The 14,577-nt window shown below is 37.9% G+C and overlaps 2 protein-coding genes across 2 annotated transcripts in view; both read left to right on the top strand.

The window, feature by feature from the left end:
- LOC134825497 (ATP-dependent translocase ABCB1-like) overlaps positions 1-14,577 on the top strand; it is an 86,581-nt gene that overhangs the window by 53,015 nt on the left and 18,989 nt on the right. Inside the window, exons 2-9 of the mRNA XM_063837711.1 lie at positions 5,636-5,759; positions 5,941-6,034; positions 6,149-6,248; positions 6,361-6,456; positions 6,706-6,865; positions 7,532-7,703; positions 8,087-8,328; positions 8,617-8,785. Of these exons, the coding sequence (XP_063693781.1) occupies positions 5,671-5,759; positions 5,941-6,034; positions 6,149-6,248; positions 6,361-6,456; positions 6,706-6,865; positions 7,532-7,703; positions 8,087-8,328; positions 8,617-8,785 (1,122 nt within the window). The 5' untranslated portion in view covers positions 5,636-5,670. The remainder of the gene's footprint in view (positions 1-5,635; positions 5,760-5,940; positions 6,035-6,148; positions 6,249-6,360; positions 6,457-6,705; positions 6,866-7,531; positions 7,704-8,086; positions 8,329-8,616; positions 8,786-14,577) is intronic.
- On the top strand, positions 2,633-5,314 carry LOC134824844 (uncharacterized). The gene has a single exon (XM_063836820.1). The coding sequence runs from the start codon at positions 2,633-2,635 to the stop codon at positions 5,312-5,314; it is 2,682 nt and encodes an 893-aa protein (XP_063692890.1).

Below are 14,577 nucleotides of genomic sequence, written 5' to 3'. Positions count from 1 at the left end.
TTGTTTTGGCGACTGCTTAATCGATGGGCAAGTAGGTATTTGTTTTTTAGCAGTGTTGAACATTGAAACAATTATAAAATGTTTATTTTTATCTTATATAACGTACAATATGAATGACATATGCTATAGTGAAACAAATTTTATATTCTATAGTGACGTAACATATATAGTGCAAAGAATTAGTAACTTGCTAGATGTGATTTAGTGGTAATCGACGTTAACATTTTGCAGTTTACAGTTGCACAATGTTAGCGTCGATTATTACTAACATTTATCTGAATTTAATACAAATACATGTCACATATAAATTGGGCAGCTGAATGAAACTCGTGCCTCAGAATTTTCCGTTATTATTAGCATAACAAACCTCGCGCGCGCGGCGCTTACATCTGCACCTGAGAATCTCTCAGCAATGTGTGGCTGTCTGCGAGGCGGGCTGTGTATTGTGTATATAGCTGAATTTAAATTTAGATTTGTATCGTTAATGTGTTTTAGCTTGTGTGTTGATAACAGTTGCTCTCTTATCAGTAAAATCGTTTAATTGCACTGCGACCACTGTGTAGCCTTGTAATACAAGTTAAGTACATTATAATGGAGGACACAGATTTACTGCAGCGTTTATCAGGACACTCTACATTTTTCAACGAAGCGCATGAGGATTTCAACGCTTTAATTTCGAATGTGGCAAAAGCCACGAACTGTGAAAGTAGAATAGTGTTTTCAGTTGAAAAGTTTGAAAAGCCAGTCAAGAAGGTTTTATCAAATTTGATGTATAATATGTACAATCAGTTGAATTCTATCGTCGGAGAAACTTTGACTGCAATGAAAGATGTTGAGGAATTGAAGAGTTTTCTCATCCGATCACAAGAGTCGGTTATCAAACTGCAGAGGGAACTTCTTGAAGCCAAAGCCAATCAGTTGGAATCCGTTCAGACCGCAGTAAAATCTGCTGTTCAGGACACTGTTCAAGCTGAGATCAAGTCATACAGTCAAGCTGTGTTAAAAGCCTCGCCGAACACTACAATAACGGAGGAGAGCCTGAAAAAAGTTGTGCAGAAGGCTGTGTCAGAAGACGATCGCAGCAGGAATGTTCTCATTTTTGGTTTAAAGGAGACAGATGAAGAGAAACTATCAAACAAAGTAGACGAACTTTTTCAACAGATTGAAGTGAAACCCCACTTTAAAGCTGTAAGGATTGGAAGGAAATCAGCTGACAAGACCAGACCTGTCAAAATTTTGCTATCAAATTCGAATACTGTACATCAGATTTTATTAAAATCGAAAAACCTGAAACTAAGTGAGCACCACAAAACTGTGTTCATTTCACCAGATCGGTCACCTGAAGAGCAAGCCAGACATCATCTGCTCGTTTTGGAGATGAAAGAGAAGGCAAAGAAGGATTTGAAAAGACGATATTATATCAGAAGGGGTATTATTTGTTGTGAGGACAAGATATCAAAGTGAACGGTGCATATTTATGAAGTGTTTCTTATTTGTGACTAAACGGGTGATACTCGTAAAATTATCTAAATATTTAAGACCGCCGACGAGTCCAACTTGGCGCGTGTCTTGGTAGTTTTTAAACCTTTATATATGTGACATATTCTTCATTTTTTGTGTGAAATAAAGTACACTGGTTCTTCAATTTTTATGAGACCCTGTTTTATATATTTTAAAAAAAAACTTTCTGCTCTGAGGAAGAGAGAAAGTTTTTGTGGAGAGCCGCTCAGACATGGGCACCGTATTGTGTAAATTATTTAGGTATTTTTATGCAATATCTTTGTCGCATAAGAGCGGGGTAGTAAATATTACTGAGTGGAGTTGGGTTAAAAACATATAAGAGATACGATGATTTAACTTGTAGAAGCTTTCAATAAACATGTGTTAATCGTCGTCAGCTGAATGTGATGTGGTGGACAATGCTTATATGTGATTCAATGAAACTAATAAATCATTGAATCCAGATGGTCTGGACTTTAAGGATTTGGCAATTTTAGGAAGAATGGGGTCCCAGAGGGAACTACATTTGGGTGCGCGGTCTGTTCTGTTCATAGCTGGTTGTCGTATTTGTATAGCTGCGTGTTCTGTGAGGTCAAGTTGGGAGCGTGAGGTGAGGGATTTGAGGACTTCGATGTTGTTCCAGGAGATGGTGTGGCCGGTAGTAAATATTGTGTTTCGTTTCGTTTCGTTTCGTGATTTATTAGGTGGAATGACCAGTGATGACGACAGGAACATCAGCAGAAGCAGGGAGACACAGATTACTCCTGCTGCAGCATCTAACCCTCTACTCATCGTCCCTAAGTTGCTCCCTCTCTCACTCATTCTAGCCCTTGTAACATTTAATGTTCGTGGGCTGAGTAAAGAAGTAGACCAACATATATTAGGACGTGACTGTACTCAATATAAATTAGACGTTATAGCCCTTCAAGAAACTAAGATCACTCAGCCATCTGAAGCAATGTTACCCTGTGGCAATAAGTTGATTATCATTGAACAAAAGGATGCCTGGTATGCAGGACTGGGGTTTGTGGTATCAAAGCGGCTAGTACCGTACATTGTTCAATATCATCGTGTCAGTGACCGTGTTGCGTGGATAGATTTCAGATTGCCTGTAAAGCACGGTGAACCCGTCATGTTTAGAGCCGTCAATGTGTACTGCCCTACCAACACCAAATCAGAACTCAGACCAGAAATTGTTAGGAAAGTGTACAAGCAAGTCAGTTCAGCTATTGTCGTTCCTTCAAGATACGAGTTGTTTGTGATGGGAGATTTCAACGGTAAGCTGGGTAAGCTTGATGACTCAGACTATGTAAATGGTGTGTCAGATTATGTCGGCAGGCACGGTATGGGTAAAAGGAATCATAATGGTCACTACCTTCTCAACTTCATGTGTAGAAACGACTTGTTTGCTGCTAATACTGCCTTCCTTCACCGTGCGAGTCATCGGACCACTTACGAGGGTTTGGTTAATGTCAAAGGTCAGTCTGGTAAAAAGCGTAAAGTGTTTACTCAGATAGATTATATTCTTTGTAAAAGAAGAAGTAAATGTCTGCTCAGAGATGCTAGGTCGCACAACGGTATGGTGTTTAGTTCTGACCATAGGCTTGTAATATGTACGATTGAATTGTCTAAACGCCCCCTGTTCTACGCTAAAGCTCCTAAACGTCCTAAAATGTTTGACACTCGCAGGCTCACATCAGACCCCGATTGTAAACGAGCGTATGAACATGACATTGCTAGTAGACTTTCTACTGTAATACCCTCAGGTGATCCCAACAAGGACTTTGCAGTAGTACTGGGTGAAGTTCATAAGTCAGCTGCTGAGACCCTAGGCTACAGGAAGGCTAAGAATAAGTGCTTCTTCTCTAATGACCCTACTGTTGTTGCCCTAGTCGCAGAACGACACGATATACGCCTTGCCCTGGCAAGCACCAACAAGCCCTGTGATAGCTCTGTACTGCGAGGACGGAGAAATAAGCTCGGTAAAGACATCAAAAAGAGACTGAAAGAGCTAGAGTGTGCTAAGGCTGACCAGTTAGCTGAAGAAATTTCATCAACTGACGACACGCGTCAAATGTTCGAAGCTGTGAGATCCTTAGCTAAGACCAAAGAGACAAAGCCTATAGTTGTCCACAATAAGGATGGGTACCCCATTGGTACAGACCTCGCTAAAGCTGAAGTACTCCGTGATTGGTATGAAGAACAGCTGACTGGAGATGAACCTGCCCTTGATCCGTTTGACGGTCCCCCTTCTCCCCTCGACTGCCCTATCACAGAATATGAGGTAAAAACCGCTGCTAAACGCCTCAAGAACGGCAAAGCCAATGGACCTGACAATACCCCCAATGAGCTCCTCAAGTATGGTGGGAGTGCGCTATGTGTCCATTACGCCAAAATCATTAACACCTGCTTTGAAGAGAACCTGTTCCTTGACGCTGTCGGAGAATGTTTCATCACCCCTCTTCAAAAGCCTGGCAAGACTCCTGGTGAACTGAAAAGCCTCAGACCCCTGACATTATGTAACTGTGCTCGTAAGCTGCTATCCCTCATTACACTCAGGAGAATTGAAGCAAAGGTAGACGCTTACACAGGTCCATGGCAAGCTGCCTACAAGCAGAAGAGAAGCTGTGGAGACCTGGTATGGTGTCACCGTATGTTGATCAGCATTGTAAAAGAAAGAGAGTGGTCTTTCCACAAGATGGGCCTAGACATGTCCAGTGCCTTCGATACTATCAGTAGGCAGACTGTGCTCAACCTCCTAGACGACGCAGGGTGCACAAGAGATGAGATCAGACTAGTGAGATTCCTCCTGAGCAACACCAAGATCAAGGTGCGAGTCAACGACGCTACCTCCCTTGTATTCATCAGCACCAATGGAGGACCCCAAGGTGATAGTGTTTCAGGCCTCTGTTTCACAATCACTCTAGCTGGTGCCTGCTACCACCTGCGTGCCGTGACGCTGCGACCAACCCCCCCTATAAGCCCTAGCGGCATGCCTGAAGAAGATGCCTACTCTGATGACATCGACTATCTTGGTGAAGAGAAAGATGCTCTAGAAGCCCTCCTCCCTATCGCTACTAAGGTGTTCAAAGAGTGGAATCTGAATATTAATGAATCAAAGACAGAGTTTGTACACGTCTACATAGCTGGGAAAGATGAGGTCATGGATGATGGTAAACCCCTTAGAATGAATGAAGAATGGTGCAGTAGCAAGTTGTTGGGTTCTCTGCTAGAAAGTAGGAAAGATGTCACCAGAAGAATCATGTTAGCCAATGTAGCATTCCAGAACTTCAAGAAGGTCTGGTGCCAGAGTAAGATCCCCCTACAGAAGAAGCTGAAGGTCTATGAGGCCCAAGTAGTATCTATCCTCATGTATAACTCTAGTTGCTGGGGAATGCCTAAATCGTACTGGGACAAACTAGATGCATGTCACCGTAACCACCTCAGAAAGATCATGAATGTCAGCTGGCCACGCAGTATGATGTCCAAAGATACCCTCTACAAACAGAGTAACTCTACCCCTATGTCTGAGCGTGCTGAGTTATCTAGGTGGAAGATGCTAGGACACATACTGAGGAGCGATGAAAGATCACCAGCTCAAGCTGCGCTGTGTTTTGCTGTCGAGATGTGTAGTGAAGTTGGTAGACTCGGGGCTCACAGACGTAACCTCCTACACCACCTGAAGGTTGACCTCTGGAAGCGTTTCATCTTGCTGGAGTCGTATGATGATATTCTCCATTTGAGAGAACTTGCTAGTGACCGTGGTTATTGGAGTAAATTGTTTAACTTTATACTTGAGTACAAGTCAATTTGACTATTGGGACATATAATTTTACAAAGGATCACGTTTCGGTTCTAAATTATTTTAGGATTGTTGACATTTGTAAGATTGACATGTTTGATAATAATTTGTAAATGTATAATAATATTAAATATGTATTGATTGTTTTGTGGTAAATAAAAATTTTGTTTTACTAAAAAAATTTTGTTTTACTGATCCAGCACTTAATCAGTGATATCTTCACTTAATTGTGTTGGGCTTTTACTTCTGGGCCACCCTGTATTATTATACCCAAATTATTGAATATTCATTTGTGTTGCCAAATTTTATAATTGAATTGAATAACCCCCATTAGGTTGTCATGCATGTATGTAAATAAATAGACAAAGATGCCATCAACAAAGGTTGCTCCAGACCTGGAAAAGAATGGAAATGTAATTGAAAATGGTGTCAGCAAGGATGCAGCCATTGACTTGAGGTAATTAAATAATTAAATAATAATAATTAAATAATTTCCTCAGGAGTTCTATTATATTAAAAGGGTGAGTAAAGTTACCTCACATTTTACTTTCTGTGAAACTACACCTAAGCTATGTCCTATGTCGTTATCAACTGACTGTTGAAATAATGTTACAATAAATTTTAAATGTGTTTTTCAGTGATGATGGTGATAAGAAAGGTAAGAAGGGGAAGAAAGAAAAAGGAAAAGATGAAGAAGAAAAAGAGCCAGAGATGGTTTCATTCGGCCAATATGTGAGTCAAATGAATCATCATTAATCATTACATTCCTGCAGAGTGCAGGTCCTGCTGAGTCCCTTACTTATGATGCTTTATTATCACAAATTAATAGAATTCAATATTTTTCAGTATCGATATGCCACTAAGTTAGACGGGCTCTTTATAACAGTTGCCATATTCTTTTCTGCTATAAAAGGGTTAGCTTGGCCTTCTATCATGGTCGTGTTTGGTAAGTTCATTAAAATTTGAATGAGTAAAATTCTGGTGATATAACTATTTTCTTAAAAAAGTCCCAAAACCTAATCTCTTTAATATCATTGAAAAAATATTTCATGCTCCAGGAAAAATGATAGATGATCTAGTTGTGATAGATGGAGGAACGGTTCGTGGATCGCAAATGGCTTTGTTTGCTTACATTTACATTGGAATGGGCTTTTGTAAGTAAAAAGATATGAATAATTTTTCATATACCTGTTTTAAGAAATCTGCCACTTTCAACTCAGATCAGGAGTATTTTCAGTCCTGACAATTAGACTTAATTACTTCAAATTAACCAATCAGCTCGCAAGGGCATCCAACATCGGTTATCCAGTGACCATCATAAATACTTAGCCACCTCTTCTCTTGTTATTCACACATTTATTTTCGATGTAAGGTCTGACTCGACTGTGTATAATACATTACAGTGAACATATTAGCTGGATACCTCTCGACCACGTTCATGCTCCTGTCAGCGGAACGACAGTCCAGCAAGGCAAGGAACGAGTACTTCAGGGCTATCATGAGGCAGGAAATAGGATGGTTTGACGAAACTTCCAGTGGAGAACTCACAACTAGGCTGACTAGGTTAAATATTCATAATTTTAATCTTATTAGGAGGGTTTGAGATTGTAAATTCTCAAATAGTAGTTGAACCTCACAATTAGTTACATTACGTCAACCTCACAATAATATGTGCTTTTAACCTTAAATCGTCTAAGTCGTGTAACTTTATGTGCCCAGAAAAATAAAATACTAATTTTTAGAGAACAGTTAAAAACCGAGTAAACTTCTGGCCACCAGCATTATCTAACAGGAGTATTATTTCTCTGTAATTTCTAACTGTGTCATTTACCTTGTCTCATACAATGACTTTACTCTTGCCTACACTTTATAGAATAGTCAAGCAAAAATAAAGTGATATGTCTAAATCAGAGTTATTGAGTTTTATTACAAAATAGGACAAAATCAAATTACCAAAAATGTTGTTAAACAAGTTCTGTTGCGCAGTATCTCAGTTAACTAGGTCTTGAATGTAAATTCCTCAGCATCAAAATGGAGGCTAAAATATGTAATTAATATTATAATGCTTTTGGACACGAAGGGAAACACACAACGTAAGGCTTGAAATCTTCGTAAAACTACATCATTAGAGCCTGTAAAAACATTTAACTTAAGATAAGCACTCTATCCAGTAAAATTAAGCAATATTATGTCTTGACACGAAGCAACATAACAGTGAACATATTTCAGTGATATCAACAAGCTGAAAGATGGTATGTCGGACAAAGTATCTATGGCAGTCCAGTGGATGACAGCCTTCGTGGCCGGCTTTATCATTGCCTTCTTTTACGAGTGGAGATTATCTCTCGTCATCTTGTCTACTTCACCCCTTCTAGCTATTTCTGGATATTTCCTTAGTAAGGTTAGTCCTCAAGTTAATGATATATTATGATGAGTATTTAATTTTAGTCTGAAAATTTTAATATCTTAAACTCTATTCTTAAAGATACCACCGATTTATTTAATTACTGAGAGTTGTTATTGAAAGTATAGAAAGTTATAGCCATGATAATCAATAATAATAGAGGGGGGTTCCAACCTCATTCTGCCTCATTCGGGCAGCTAAAAAAGGCAAAATTGGGATGAGGCAGAATGAGGTTGGAACCCTCCAATAGAGTTAGTAAAATCAAAATGTTATTTTGAATTGATTCAAACGAATTTAAGGTCATTTGATGTTTGAAGAGTCTTCTGACTCGACTGCATATTTTGATTGTTATAATGATCACTTATCACATATTTTTGCAGTTCATGGCGGAATTTTCCGAAAAAGAGCAGAGTGCGTACGCAGATGCGGGGGGTATCGCAGAAGAAGTTATAGGTGCAATGAGGACAGTGGTATCATTTGGGGCAGAAAATCACGAGTCAAAACGTTACAACAAGAAGTTAGAATCTTCAGAGGCGAACGGAGTAAAGAACGGGCTGTTTTCAGGAATTTCCATCGGTATGACTATGTTGATCATGTTCTTGACATACGCACTGGCTTTCTGGTGAGATTTTGGATTGTTGATATTATTTTCAGATTTTATCGATTTCTAACGAGGTATAATCCTGTCAAATTTCCTATTTATACCATAGTGTAACAGTGTAACAGTATAACAGGTATAGTGTAGCAATATATTAGTGTACCAGTGTACCATTGTAACAGTGCACCAGTGTAACAGTGTACCATCGTAACAGTGTACCATCGTAACAGTGTAACAGTGTACCAGTGTACCAGTGTACCAGTGTAACAGTGTAACAGTGTAACAGTATTAATATCCGACTATAATTGGCAGGTATGGCGCTAAGTTATGCGGTGAAGGTAAAGCTCTTCCTGGTGATATTCTCATTGCTTTCTTCAACATCCTGATTGGTTCCTTTGCAATGGGCCACGCAGCCCCTCACTTCCAAACCATGGCCGAGGGTCGAGGTGCAGCTTTTACTGTGTTCAAAACTATTGACAGGGTGAGTTGAGAAATATCATAGCTAGGACATGTTTTATAAATAATGTTACATTGTTTAGTATGTATTATGGTTACACGTGTTTTAATTACACGAGTTTTAATACTTTCAACACTACTATATAACAAATAATTTGAGGACCCCCAGTGGGAACTAATGCCTCGGTAAATGTAACGACCATTACAGGTTGTATGTCAATGTAAATGGTTGTTGCACGATAAAGTTATCTTAAAGACATCCTAAGGACTATCAGACATCGGTTTTTAAAGCAGTTTACTCCCATCTATCACCTAAAGATTATCAGACATCACTTATCCTTATCCTCCGGAGTGCTACAAAGGTACTGTAATCATCAACTGAATTTCGAACAGTAGCATCTTTTTGTGATAAACTATGTCTAGAATACCAGTTGGCTCAAGACATTACAATCTGAGATATCGAGGGAATTCTGTTAAATTCCCCAGCAACGGCTCTTGTCCTACTGATAAATGTTCAAATTGTTTAACTCTATTAAGAGAGAATGATAGTCTTCGTCGGCAAATTTCTTTTCTCTATAAACAATTATCAGAAAGTGACAGTGCACTCAAAGTTCCCCTCAGCGATGGTTCACTTATCCCTGTGTTGCCCCAGGTACCTGATCACTGTGAACATTCTATCAATGTTCCCCTCAGTAATAGGTCATCCTCGCATCTTGTTTCTGAGTTAACCCAAGAGCTATCCAAATTAGCAGAAGACAGTGAACATTCAGCAGAAATTATCAATTTGGAAAATCCCAAACACTCTGTAAATGGTGACAATGATGTGACCAACTCTATCAATCCATACCAAGATTTGAGTCGAGGAGTTTTTCAGTTTGTTGACACTGCCAAGTTAGATATAGAAACCCACTATACTCATAAGTTTGAGAATAGGGCAGTTGCATATTACGGGGACTTTCCCTACGCTTACAATGGAGGCTTTCATAACACAAGGCCAGTAGCAGACAATCCATACCTAAAGTCTATTTTAGAACACTTACGCTCACAGTTCCCAAAGTTGAAATTCAATAGTGCTATGATTACCAAGTATAGAAATGGTCAGCAAGGAATTCCCTTTCACTCGGATGACGAGAGGTCAATTTCACCAGGCTCCATGATCTCCACCATCTCTTTAGGGGCTACTAGAGTCCTAAGCTTCAGATCCAAACTTAGAGCTCATATTGCTGACCTCACCCTCTCCCATGGTGACATAATGAATATGACCAGACAATCCCAGACCAGCTTTGAACACAGCCTCATCCAGGACAAGTCTGAAACCATGAGAATAAGCATTACTCTGCGCCTAATTGATGGCAGCGCAACCTTATCTACTCTGTCTGATGTTTCCAGTCAAGTTAAGAACACTGAACCCTCGGCCCCTAAGACTAGATCAATAGAACATTCTGGTAAATCTTCGTGTGTCTACATTAGCTCTAGTATGTTCTCCAAATTAGAGGGAGAAAAGCTATCGTCCAAACATCATGAGGCACATGTTTTCAGCTACCCTGGTGCCACAGCCAATGCAATCAATGAACGGTTTCAATCAGATGTAAGAAAAGACACTCTTAATACCAATAATGTGAAAAGCATTGTACTTATGTGTGGTACAAATGACGTGGACTCTATCCTGAACAGCCCTCGCAACATGAGGACTAAACTTCTGTGCCCTGATAGTTTTTCTGGTGATGCTAGAGCTCTTGACTTTACAAACAATTGTATTGAAAAACTTGTACTTTTCCTTCACAAGTGGGCACCTGGAGCTGATATTAAAATTGTTAACTTATTACCTCGGGAGAGTTTCTCCAGAAACAAGGTTATAACAGATATCAATGAGTGTATATCAAATCTGCAAAGAAAATACACCTATGTAAAACTGCTCTCAACCGAGACAAATCGTTTCTTGTTTAGTGATAAGAAAGGCTTTAGAAAATCGTCATTTTTTAGTAGTTATGGAAAGGATAATGTCCATCTCAATGATTATGGCATAGTTAAATTAGCAAGGCACTTGAAGTATCATGCACACCATTAGAATACTGCTGAATACTGACATAACACTCCTACCATCAGTTTTATTTTTACAGTACGACATCCAGACAAATACAACCTGCTTTTATTCTGTTTTTTAGTTTAAACACAACTTTACAACTTTTATTCATTCCATTGTGAATTAATAAGATTCACAAGATGACAAATTTTAATAATGCAGCTGATAGGTTTCACAACCTCTGCATTGGTCATTGTAACATTCAAGGAGGGCTTCTCAATTTAGCTAAAAGTAATGAACTTTCCCAACTTATTAGAGATCATAAATTAGACATACTTTCCCTAAATGAGATGAATCTTAATGATACTATTGACACAGACACCATAAATATTCCTTCCTCCTTCAACCTTATGCGATGCGACAGGCCAAACAGTTCTAGGGGTGGTTGTGGCTTAATGATAAACAAAAAACTAGCTTACACAGAATTAGTTATGGATAGTAAGCTTGATAACATTGAAGCATTATGGGTGAAGCTTAAGAATAGCAAGATCAATGTTTGCTGCTTCTATCGCTCTGGAAATTATTGCAGTGTTGATAACTTTATTGAATACATTCATTTTTGCATGAAAAAATTGAATGGGAAAAAGGTTATCTGGATTGGGGATATAAACATTGACCAGAATAATATCTCATCCACCCAGTACAAAAAATTAGATATGACCTTGAGATGTTACAATCTAGTTCAAACCATTCAAGGGATAACTAGAGTTGCTAAACGTGGAGACAATTTTACCCAGACTACTATTGATGTAATATTCACTAACTGTTATGCAGATTTTGTCCAATCTTCTGTTCTTGATGAACGTATTGGAGATCATCAAGCTATTATGTGTGAGATAGATTGTAAAGTACCTATAGCTCCTAAATTTGAGAAGGTTGAAATTAGAAATCATTGTAAACGTAATGTTAAACAATTCTTAGACTATCTAGATACCTGTTCTGATTACAGTCCACTATTGGAAAGTACAGATGTTGAAGCTATCACTGCTGGCCTTTGTCATCATATTGAACAGGCATATGCAACCTTCTTCCCTTGCAAGACCATAGAAAGGCATGAAAAGTTCATACATAAACCTTCTACTGAACTTTTAAATGCCATTAATCATACACATTTTCTTCTAAAGAAATTCCGTAAAAAGAAGGATAAGAGAGACAATGGAAATTGCAATAAATGTGGTACATGTAGCAAATGTATAAAGTGTAATGAGGCCTGGGATTGCTACAAGATTCAGAGAAATATTAGAAATAAATTAGCTAAAACCTGCAAAAAGGCTAATGTAATCGATGATCTACAAGTTAAAAGTGCCAAGAATGATCTTAAAGGGATATGGAAAACTATCAAACTGGCATCAAATACGACCCCTGGTACAACTAATTGTCAAACTATCAATGAGAATGATCCTGAGCTATTTAACTTACATTTTGCAAATGTTGGATCAAGATTACAAAATCAGGCCCCCAGTATTGAAAGAGTTAGTTTTACTGATTTTTTACCTCCTAGAACTTCTAATATCTCATTTGATAGATTCCAAGAAATAAATGAAACTGATATCCTAATGTATGTCGAAACGCTCAAGAATGACAAGGCCTCATATGACAATGTGCCTCTATTTTTACTTAAGCAAGCTGTACCACACATAGTTGAGCCACTGACCCACATTGTCAATCTGAGCCTTAATACAGGTGTTGTACCAACCCTTTGTAAAAAAGCTAGAGTAACTCCCATCCATAAGGCAGGAATGAAAGATGATCCTAATAATTACAGGCCAATATCCATCCTTCCACTTGTAGGAAAACTTATAGAATACTTTGTCGGCAAGCAACTCACTGATTACATGGAAGAGAACAAACTTTTCATCCGGCATCAATATGGCTTTCGGAAAAATCACTCCACAACTTATCTGATGTACGATCTGATGGACGAAATATATATGAGTAAATCTAAGTCTTATAAACCAGGAATCATCTTTCTTGATCTTAAGAAGGCCTTTGACACAGTGAATCATGAAATATTGCTTCAAAAATTGGCATATTATGGAATTGGTGGCATTGCTTTAACCTGGTTTAAGAACTTCTTATCTTGTAGATATCAATGCACTAGGATCAATGGCAATCTAAGCTCATTTTTAGAAGTTCTGAGTGGTGTACCACAAGGAAGCATCATTGGGCCTATATTATTTAGTATCTTCATAAATGACATCATTTATGCCTGTAACCTATCTAAGCCCTTTCTATTTGCAGATGATGGTGCACTATTCTTTGATCAAACCTGCAGAAGCACATTTATAAACATGAAAATAGAACTTATGACAATCTTTAAATGGCTCAGTGTTAATAAATTATCACTCAATGAAAAGAAGACTGAATTCCTATTGTTTGATTCTGTTGACCAACATGATGAAATAACCATTGATTGTAATGAGGTAACTCTCACAATCAAGGAGTGCAAAGAGACAAAATATCTTGGCCTCATTCTAGATAGTAAATTAAACTTCAAAAGCCATGTAGATTATATTATTAGGAAGGTCATGAAGAGAATTGGTGCCATGTATAGAAGTAAAGCACTGCTACCCATTAAATATAGGAAAATGTTTGCCAATGCACTCATGTTGCCACAATTCGATTATTTAGACACGATCTATTGTAGAGCTGGCAAGACAAAACTTGCTGAACTTGACACTCTGTACAAAAAGGTAGCCAAAATAGCTCTCAACGTTCCAAAAACAGAGAGCAGCCTTAATGTTTATAGAGACATGAAATGGTTACCACTCCATCTTAGACGACAACTCCACCTGTCAAATTATATGTTTAGAATCATCCATGACAATTGTCCTACAAACTTTATGAACAAATTTAGTTACATATCAGGAGGTAGTAGGAGCGGCGAAAGCTGCAACCTTTATGTCAATAGATCAACATCACATAAAAACTTTCAATACTTGGGGGCAAAATGTTGGAATAATGTTCCAACAGATCTACGAAATCTGCCCGATGTTAAAAGCTTTAGTGATTCGTATAAGAAACAGCTACTATCATCTATAACAACAGACCCTAATTATACCGTCGACAATTCATATGACAAATTTTACACTGCAATCATAGTCGACGATAACTAAGTAACTTCTAATTCTTTTAAATCTGAGGCATATATAATTGATGTATCGAAAAGATATTCCCTTTTTTACCACCTTACCATTCTGATTGATTTTGCACATGACTGACATGTTTTAACTGGAGAAGGGGTTCCCAGTTCCCACAGTGGTAGTTTTATAAACCACTTTTAATTTATTGACCTATTATACTTAGTGGTAGTTTTATAGACCACATTTAATTTATTAACTTATCATACTTAGTATTTTTTTTTTGGTGACTGTATCACCCAGTTTTAACATTTGATAATTGTACAGTTTATTGACGACACATTGACTGAATGTTATTTTATATTCTAATTTATATTCTAGATATTTTATTTATTCTACAACAGACGACAACTTCCTGTTTTTTCTTCTATATTAGTTACTCATATCTCTTGTACAGACTTTTTTACAAGGACATTGACAAATGATACTCACATTAGGCATTCATTATTGCATCTAAATTATTTCACTTGCATTAGGCTTAGAAATTTATTCTCTGGTCAACAGATTTCAAATGTTTAATTAATTTGTAGTATGACAGTAAGGTATATAAGAAGTTATTTAATTTTGCTTGGGCTATTATATTGACTAGGTATT

Source organism: Bolinopsis microptera, chromosome 13 (genome assembly GCF_026151205.1).
Source record: "Bolinopsis microptera isolate Bmic1 chromosome 13, MBARI_Bmic_1.0, whole genome shotgun sequence".
Lineage (NCBI taxonomy): Eukaryota > Metazoa > Ctenophora > Tentaculata > Lobata > Bolinopsidae > Bolinopsis > Bolinopsis microptera.
Note: the sequence above shows the minus strand (reverse complement) of the source record. Positions and strands in the feature narration are given on the sequence as shown.

Bases quoted from the DNA above. Each gene is read 5' to 3' on its own strand.
- LOC134824844 (XM_063836820.1), top strand. From the start codon at position 2,633: ATGTTTAGAGCCGTCAATGTGTACTGCCCTACCAACACCAAATCAGAA.